Source organism: Ascochyta rabiei, chromosome 5 (genome assembly GCF_004011695.2).
Source record: "Ascochyta rabiei chromosome 5, complete sequence".
NCBI lineage: Eukaryota > Fungi > Ascomycota > Dothideomycetes > Pleosporales > Didymellaceae > Ascochyta > Ascochyta rabiei.
The window spans coordinates 1,884,465-1,893,529 of record NC_082409.1 but is presented as its reverse complement, the minus strand read 5'-3'; the positions used below and the strand labels follow the sequence as shown (position 1 = coordinate 1,893,529).

Here is a 9,065-nt window from a genome sequence, read left to right as displayed (position 1 = left end):
CTAAGTACTAGGCTTAGTAGAGGAATAGGCAGTATAAGCAGAGGTTAACTGCTTTACTAGCGTAGGGTTAGCTAGGGCTAGGTTAAGCACAGTCTTATACACCTACTAGTGCTTATAGTAGGTACCTAGTAAAAATATTATATTAGAAAGAAACACCTATAGTAGTAATAAGAAGGTAACTTATAGTAGAACACAGGCTAACGCCTCTAGTTAGCCTTGTTACTACCTATACCTTAGGTACTAGGTATCTTAATATAGGCGTTACTAGTATAGGCTAATACCTTAGCTACTATTAGTTAGAAATAAGGGGCTAGAACAGAAATATATATATTAATATACTACTTAAAATTACACTAGGTATAGTAGAGCTTAGCGTTTATAATAAAGAGGTTGTTATTATAGACGTAGATATACTTATACTTAGCGTAGGTATAATAGATCTTACTAGCGCCTAGAACATAGTTAGCTGTAGAAGAAATTAGCAAGTAAGTAGACTTATAATAGACGTAGGCATTTATAAGACTAACTAGTAAAGATAGTAAGAAGGTAGTAGAGGTAGTATAGAACAGCGCTAGCAGAGACAGAGACTAGGTTCTTATTATCTAAGTTACCCTTAACTTTATAGTTATCTATATAATAGTAGTAAGCTTTCTATATATATAGTTAGGCTCTATAACTAAATTAGAAACTATAGATAAGATATACTAGAGGTATATTATAGGCAGAGGGAAGGGACTATAGCAGACTACAACTACCCCCTCTAGAAGAACTACTAGCTTCTTAGCTAGTAGCCTAATAGCTATAACTAGAGGTAATAATAGATATAGTAGGTAGGGTAAAGACACGTATAAAAAATTAGGTAAGTATATTATAGGTAGGTTAGGTAGAAGTATAGAGTAGTATAGTGTCTAACTTAGGTAGGTGTACTAGGTAAAATAAAAACAACCTAGGTGTATATAGGGACTACCCTAGGTAAACTACAGACTAGATAAGTAGCTAACTACTAAGAGCTAGACCCTTACGTAACTACAACTAGCTCTAGAGTTTACCTACTACTAGTATCTTCTACGCTACGCTAAATATAAAAAGGACCTAATAACAGTATATACAGCCTAGAGGAGATAGAGAAAGAAGGTATATTATAGGCTTAGACCTTATCTAAGCCTTAAGTAAGACAGGATAGTTACGTGCCCTATAGACATATTAGAAGGATACGTAACGTGTTACCTCTATAAGAGATATAATACTATATTAACCCTTATTACATCCTACCCTAAGGCTAGTTTATAATAGATATTATACTTAGCTTTAACATTTACTATAAGCCTAAACTAGCCCCTAATAATGTCTAGATTCTTATAGAGGGCTTTCTTATAGTTATACTTACAATTAAACCTTACTTTAAGGTTAGGGTAGTACTTAATAAACGTATTAGGCTAGTTTATACTAACATAGCCTATATTATACTTAGTATATAAAGAATTAGCTATATTAGCTATAGTAGCTAGCTAAGAAGTAAATCCTAATATATCTAGCTTAAGGATATACTTAGTAATTACGTCCTTCTTAGTCTAGTCTATAATCTATTAAACTAGCGTATAATTAGCTTATATAGGTTATCCTATATATTAAGTATATAGTATACTGTAAGGTGTGTTATATATAGCTATAGTGCGTTATAGGGTAAGTATTACGTCTTATTTAATTACCTAGAGCGTAAGCTGTATTACAGCTTCTCTTAAGGGCGTAGATTAATGTTGTTATTAAGGCATTGCGTAGTAAGGTAGAGGTTTAGTGTGGTCTTAGCAGAGTAATCTGCTTACCTGTTTAATCCGCTTACCTGTAGAGTACGTTATAGTAATTACTAGGCAGGTAATAGCTATAGCTAGAAGTTCTCTGTTTATTATACCTTTAACTAGTCTAAATCTTTAAGCGCACAGTCTATTACAGAGATTTTATCTTAACTAAGACTAGATAACTACTCTGTTTAGCTTATAATAGCTAGCGCGCCTGTTCTAGCGCCTACACTATAAAACAGACGCTAGAAATAGATGTTAGAAAGGCATGTTCGTAATATTAGGATAAAAAATTGATAGAAATTAACCTTTCTCTAACTATGAAAAGTTGGTGTTTGGTGTTTTTAGAGTGTTTTACTTGCTTAGTGTTCTACTTGCCTGTGGGGTACGTTAATTCCATAGGGTGGTTGTTAAGATAAAGAGTTGTTATTATCGTAGTCTTTAGTAGTATTATGGAGTGTTCCACTCGCTTAGTGTTCCACTCGTCTGTAGGGTACGTTAACTATTTTATTAACAAACTTTCTTATATAACAGAGTTAGATACAAGTAGCTAAGAACTGTATATAGCCAAAAAAAAAAGTATAGCCGAGCTTAAACCTATTTCTGTTGGTAATTTTTTTCTCTTTAGCCGAAACAGGAGGATCTAATGGCCGGCCGAAATTTTCTCTATAGCCAGCCGACATGCCAGCTCGTTCATGTGATCCGTGAAGGCGCAGTGAGAGCACGAGGTCTTTTTTGAAAATGTTAGAGTCTGTTGATGTATACAGTAACTCAGCAAAACTACTATTTAAAGACAACAATGGAATTCTCGACAGAGGCGATGTCTCTAATCAACAACAAGAATCAACACGCGATCAAACGAAATGCTTTCCCAACCTAGCGCTCGCCCATGTCCTGCAACGGCACATACCTTGCCTCCTCCTTATTCCTCCTCCACGCAGCCCAGCTATCCATGACCCAATCTCTTGCCATGCTGATGACGCCACCCTGCTCGAGCCTCTCGATCTCCTTCTCGTTCTCCGGCAGCTCCGCATCAGGATCCAAAAGACTAACCTTCATCCAACTCGGCCTGTGCCAAAACTTGAGATGCAGCGAGGACAAGACGACCGATACAGAGGAGCAGGCCATTGCCGCGCCAGCGGCCATTGGGTGCAAGGATAGGCCCCAGGGAAGAAAGAAACCCATAGCGAAGGGCAGACCGACGAAGTTGTACATACACGCCCACGCAAGGTTCAGCTTGATCCGGAAGAAGATTGCGCGGCTCAGACACAAACTCGCCGGAATAGCAAGCAAGTCGGTATTGCTCATAAGCACAATAGACGCGGCTTCCATAGCTACATCTGTACCCGTGCTCAGCGCGATTCCAATGTCTGCAGAAGCCAGGGCTGGGGAGTCGTTGATGCCGTCGCCGACCATGCCGACAACGAAGCCGCGCGATTGCATGTCTGCGACAATGGCCTTTTTGTCGGAAGGAGTGGCAGAGGCGTGTACATCTTCGGAGGAGATACCGACTGCTGCTGCAACGACGAGAGCCGAGGCAGAAGTGTCACCAGTAACAATGGATGATTTTATGCCGAGACGTTGGAGGGCAAGGACGACAGCGCGGGCGGAAGGCTTGATGGTGTCGGAGAGGCTGAGCGCGCCAGTATAAGTTGTGCCAATTGCGGTGTGGATAGTCGTTATGCCTGCTGAGCGGTTCTGTGGGTTGCGAGAATTGGGATTAGGAGTGAGAGGTTCATCGATGAGGTCCGGTACGTTGACACCGTTGGAGAGGAGGAAGGTCGCGTTGCCGATAAGGACCTTGTAGCGTGTGCGCGGGCCGGTGACGGCTGCTTCGACATTGGCAGTAACGCCCTTGCCTACCACGACTTCGAAGTCTCCTACTGCGCCATCGAGAATGCCGTCGGGGCCAAGACGGAGATGTTCTTTCGCGGAGCGCACAATCGCTTTGGCAATGGGGTGCTCAGAGCCTATCTCAGCGAGACCAATGAGTGTCCACCAGAGGTGCTTCTGGCTGGCCCACTCGCCCTGAATGTCGGCCTTGGAGACGCTCATCTTGCCGATAGTGAGTGTGCCGGTCTTGTCGAAGACGACGTGGTTGATCTTGGTAGCAGTCTCCAGAGCAGCGCCACCCTTGACCAAGATACCTTGCTCCGCGCCGACACCAGTTCCGACCATGACGGCGGTGGGCGTTGCGAGACCGAGGGCGCAAGGACACGCAAACACGATAACAGCAATGCAGAGCTTGACACATACCATCAGCTTGCCACCGCTGGCGTGGTTGAGGAATACCTTTGGAGGGTACGGCAGCACATGGCTCAAGACCATCCAAGCGACAAAGGTAGCTAGACCAAGGGCAATGATGATAGGGACGAAGTAACCCGCGACGGTATCTGCGAGTCGTTGAATTGGGGCGCGGCTGGTCTGGGCCTCCTGTACAAGTCGAACAATCTGGCTGAGCTGCGTGTCACGGCCAGCACGCGTGACAATGAACTCCATACGTGCCGCACCGTTGACGGTACCAGCCATGAGCAGGGCTCCCTTTTTCTTAAGAATGGGCATAGCCTCACCAGTGACCATGCTCTCATCGATGTAGGACTCACCGCGAGTGACTGTGCCGTCGGCGGGAATCTTGTCACCAGGGCGCAGGATGACTACGTCACCAACTTCGATAAGTTCAGTAGCAATCACCCGTTCTTCGGCAGCGTTGACGTCCATGGAAGGACGACCATCTTTCCCGTCAGTGGCACCCCAGCCCTCTGCAGCTTTCGCAGCAGCGATTGGATCAGCGTAGATGGTGGCCATGGAGGGTGCTAGAGACATCAGTCTCGACAGCGCTTTCGAGGTTTGACCCTTTGCCCGGTTCTCGAGGAAGCGACCTAAGCTGATGAAAGTGAATAACATAGTACTAGTGTCGAACAGGGTGGTGGGTTTGGTGTGAGGAGGGACGAAGATGGACACGAGCATTGAAGCAACGCTAAAGAAGAAGGCTGCCGATGTACCCAGAACGACCAAGACATCCATGGTTGGGGAGCCGTGGCTGAGAGACTTGTATGCGGAGATGTAAAAGCGCTTTCCAATGCCAAACTGCACAGGGATGGTAAGTGCAAGACAGACAATGTCGCCAAGGTAGAGGCCAGGAAGTATACTGAACTTGCCGTAGTCAAGGAACGGCAAGAACATGGGAAAGATCATACTGGTGAGAAAGACTGGGACGGCGAACCAAGCAGAAAAGACAACAGCTCGTCTCCACTCCTGAATCTCTTTTGTCTTGGCAAGCGACTCGAGCTGGGCATTGTTGTCATCGGAATCAGAGACCAGGGCGTTGTAGCCTGCTGCTTCGATGGCTTCGACTACAGCTCGAAGTCCAATGGCCTGAGGCTCGCGCTTGACAATGGCTCTTGAGTTTGCAAAATTGATCTGAACGGAAGTGATGCCGGACCGGTTGCTGAGGAGAGACTCTAGTTCATGTGCAGCTTCGATGTCTGGTAGACCATAGATCTTGAGGTGGATTGGCGCCTGGCTGGACGACGAGTGGTGTACGCTAGCATCCTCGGACGACAGAATGGTGGCATCAAAGCCGCAATCCTCGATTGTCTCGGCAATCTGTTCGGCACTGAGCTTGGCAGGGTCGTGAACGAGCACCGCGCGGTTTGCGAGCAAGCTGATGTTGAACTGGTACACGCCAGGCACGTCCTTGAAACCATTTTCAATGGCAGAGGTACAGGCGCCACATGTCATGCCCTCGACAGCGAGCGTTGTCGTCATTGTCTTTTGTTTCTTTGCAGTCCTGCTCTTCTTGGGCGCGGGCGTGTCGGCCACGGTTTCCAGCACGGTTGCGTCAAAGCCCACGTCTTCTATTGTTTCGGCCAGCTGGTCTGGTGTGATGATCTTGGTCCAGTGCTCGATGACGGCGCGCTCGGAAAGCAGCGATATGCTGAAGGACTTGATTCCCGAAACGTCCTTGAAGGCGCCTTCGACCGCAGAAGTGCAGGCACCACAGGTCATGCCTCCCACGGAGAGCGTGGTTGTCGACCAGCCGTCGTTTGCGAGCAGGCCCTCCTCTTCGTCGTCTGAGTCGCTCAGAAAATGGTCGTCGGTGGTGTGGGTGACGGGCAGGTCTGTGGACAGCACCTCGGCGTCAAAGCCCCTGTCTTCAATGATTTCCTTGACGTCGTCGGCGGAAATGACGCTCGGGTCGTGTTGGATGACTGCGCGTTCCATGACCAGACTGATAGACGCACTCCCTACGCCTGGTACGCCCTGGAAGCCCGTTTCGATGGCAGAGGTACACGCGCCGCATGTCATGCCCTCGACCTTCAGCGTCGTCGTCGCCATGTGGGCCGTGGCGGCGCTCGTGGAAGCCATGGTGTGGGTGGGTGGAAGCGTGTCGCGGCTGTGGTTGACCGTTTGTCGTGCAGGTCGGACTGTCAGCGCGGCGCGGACAGTCGTCGTACGAGGCGGAGTCGGGAAACGGAGAAGCGTAAAATGAGCGGATCGACTGTTTTATTGCAGCATACAAAGGGGGCGTGTCGCAGGAGGAGGGCGCACAAGGAAAGAACAGATGGACGGGCGTCGAACAAGCGAAGACCAGCTTCAATAGGGCGAGATGGCGAAATAGATTAACGTGTCGCTGGGCAGAAAGAGCCCTTCCGGCGCCGAGTCAAGCTTGAGGAAGGCGGGCCGGCCAAGTGGGAATACCGAGGGGACACGACAGGGCTCCCGAACGCCGTTGATTGGGTTGCTATAGATGGATCGCCACGGCTGAGGTGTGCGTGATGGCGTCGACCCAAGTCAGACAGAGGGCAAATCTACTCCAGGGAGGCGGATGGGTGCGGAGAGGCAGGGAGTGAATGCCCAGGTGGCTAGGTGCTCAGGTGCTCATGTACATGTTCGGTGTGCTGCTTACATCACCACCGTTGCCGGCGAAGATGGCGTGGCGTGTGTGCTCTCTGGGCAGCTGAAACGGGAAGGCGGTCGAAGAGCTCAGACGATGCCCGGCTGAGACGAGCGAAGCCTCAGCACGGCACTGCACGCGAACAGACCAGGCTCGCGCGGAGAGGCTGCATGCCCGTCGAGTCAAGCCAGTGCCTGGCTGGCTGCTGTGGTCGGTGGTGTATGCGAGCCTTGAGTAGCGTTGAGTGCTGCTGCCACAAGCAGACGAAGCGTGCGCAGACTGCCTGCCATACACGAGCTTTGCTGACGCACAGCACCGCCCTCGTACAGAGTGGGCCTGTTGTCGTGGCTATCTCGCAGCACGTCCACGAGCACGTTTCATGTTCCGGGTAGCCTCAGGCACGAGGCACGAGGCACAGGACGCGAAACAGGAACATGATTCTAATTTCTCGCCTGCTTGCACGTGACCGGGGAGAACAAGGACACGGACTTTGACTCGGATGGCGAGCTGCATTTGCATTTGCATTTGCATTTGCATTCGCATTCGCATTCGCATCTGCATCTGCATCTGCATCTGCATCTGGGTACCTAGTCACTCCAGCGCCGAATCGTGGGGTATCGTAGAGTAGCGGGGCAGCGCCACCAGGCAACCCTGAAGGCTGAACGCCTGAACGCCTCCCTACCAAAACGGCGTAGCTGCCTGCCATCCACCCCACCACGACGCGAGCCCATAGCTGCGCATCACAGCTGCGCATAACCCGTCTCAACCGCCCAGTGAATTCCCTTCCCTTCCCACCGCGGCCAGCGACGATGGAGCAAGCCAAGGCGCTCAATGCACTCGAGCCTTTCCTCGCCCTCAGCAAATCAGCAACCTCGCCGCGCGCGGCGTCCGACCTGGTTGTGCAGGCAACAAGCGCACCCAACACCTATGTCTTCGCCGAGCTGCTGCAGACACCAAACATCCAGAACCTACGGAGCTCCCCGGAGCATGCGCCCTACCTGACGCTTCTTGAACTCTTCGCCTGGGGCACCTGCGAGGACTACAAGTGTGCGTCGCGCTCTCCACCACCGGAAGCGCCCCGACTGACCAACAACAGCACGGCCTGAGCTGCCCAAGCTCTCCGCGACCCAGCACCAGAAGCTGCAGCTTCTCTCGCTGCTCCCCCTCTCGCGCTCCCACGCCACCCTTACCTACAAACACCTCCTGGCCGCGCTCGACCTGCCCACCGCCCGCGCCCTCGAAGAGCTCATCACCACCGCCATCTACGCCGGCCTCATCACCGCCACCCTCGACCCTGCACACTCCCTCGTCTCCGTCACCTCCATCGCGCCCCTGCGTGACCTCGCGCCCGGCTCGCTCCCCGCCCTGCAGTCGACGCTGCAGACATGGAGCCAGCGCTGCGACGCGGCGCTCGCCGACCTGGAGGCGCAGGTCGACACGGTGCGGCGCGATGCCGTGGAGCGCGAGAAGCTGAGGCGGAAGAAGGAGCGCACGATCGAGGTGCTGACGAGCGATGAGAAAGCTGCGAGCAAGAAGGGCCCCGTGGCGCTCGGGGACGACGATGCCATGGACATAGATCAGGAGGGTGGGAGTGGCAGGGTGACGAGGGGGTCGAAGAGAGGCGCTGGCGGGTTCGCCTTGGGAGGCGGGGGAAGAAGGTAGCAGAGCTGAACGCGTGGAAGACTCGAGACGTCTCAAACAAGACCTCCACACCACGACAGCCGACGACGAGAGCCACACACCAAGCACTCGAGAAACGCACAAGCATGTCATGATAGCAGCCCGTAGCTACCTCGGGTCAGATACAGCTACAGCTGCTGTAGACCAGCTACCACACCACAAGCCACGACCTAACGCAAGAAACGACCCAATGCACAAAGGCCCACCGACTACGCATGCTCGATTACCACTGTGACTATTTGCGTGACCCTTGCCACGATGACCAAGCCCTTCCCCCATCCCTATTCATATCCAATCCAATCCCACCCCACCCCAACTCAATAACCCAAGCCCCGCCCGTCGTCACCGATCCAAAATAATCTATGTACACGCATTTCGAGCCATGCAAAACGCCGTGCATGAAATGAATTGAAATGAAATGAAACGAAAAGAAACCGAACCAACCCCATCCAGGAGAGAGGCCTGGGGGTATCCAACGCTTCCGCAGCTCCATGGGGAAGAACACTCCCACTTGTGCCAAAGAAAAGAAAAGAAAAAGAAAAACGCCTCGATGCAAAGAAACGCCAGTATATATGCATGTATCCTCGCAGGGCAGAAGGGAAAGGAAAAAAAAAAGAACCGGACCTAAAGAGGTGTCCATGTGGAACGAAAGGACGGGAGTCCAAACAACGCAACCCACGTCGCCCTCTGCG

General features: G+C 51.0%; 2 protein-coding genes across 2 annotated transcripts, besides 15 other annotated features; one reads left to right on the top strand and one right to left on the bottom strand.

The window, feature by feature from the left end:
* Positions 1 to 1,246: part of a mobile genetic element that runs on past the window's edge.
* Positions 1 to 1,296: part of a mobile genetic element that runs on past the window's edge.
* Positions 1,133 to 1,296: a long terminal repeat.
* Positions 1,247 to 1,319: a mobile genetic element.
* Positions 1,279 to 1,287: an inverted repeat.
* Positions 1,279 to 1,337: a mobile genetic element.
* Positions 1,285 to 1,825: a mobile genetic element.
* Positions 1,297 to 1,300: a direct repeat.
* Positions 1,329 to 1,337: an inverted repeat.
* Positions 1,791 to 1,865: a dispersed repeat.
* Positions 1,826 to 1,860: a mobile genetic element.
* Positions 1,854 to 2,132: a dispersed repeat.
* Positions 2,133 to 2,189: 57 nt separating this feature from the next.
* Positions 2,190 to 2,311: a dispersed repeat.
* Positions 2,312 to 2,672: 361 nt separating this feature from the next.
* On the bottom strand, positions 2,673 to 6,164 carry EKO05_0003793 (P-type Cu(+) transporter; the record flags this gene model as incomplete). Its single annotated transcript, XM_038945265.1, has 1 exon — positions 2,673 to 6,164. One exon carries the CDS (start codon positions 6,162 to 6,164, stop codon positions 2,673 to 2,675), a length of 3,492 nt encoding a protein of 1,163 aa, XP_038800482.1.
* A 1,036-nt stretch (positions 6,165 to 7,200) lies between these two features.
* Positions 7,201 to 7,275: a tandem repeat.
* A 227-nt stretch (positions 7,276 to 7,502) lies between these two features.
* EKO05_0003792 (uncharacterized protein) lies at positions 7,503 to 8,355 on the top strand (the record flags this gene model as incomplete). Its single annotated transcript, XM_038938494.1, has 2 exons — positions 7,503 to 7,740; positions 7,790 to 8,355. 2 exons carry the CDS (start codon positions 7,503 to 7,505, stop codon positions 8,353 to 8,355), a joined length of 804 nt encoding a protein of 267 aa, XP_038800483.1.
* Positions 8,356 to 8,771: 416 nt separating this feature from the next.
* Positions 8,772 to 8,816: a tandem repeat.
* Between the last annotated feature and the right edge of the window lie 249 nt (positions 8,817 to 9,065).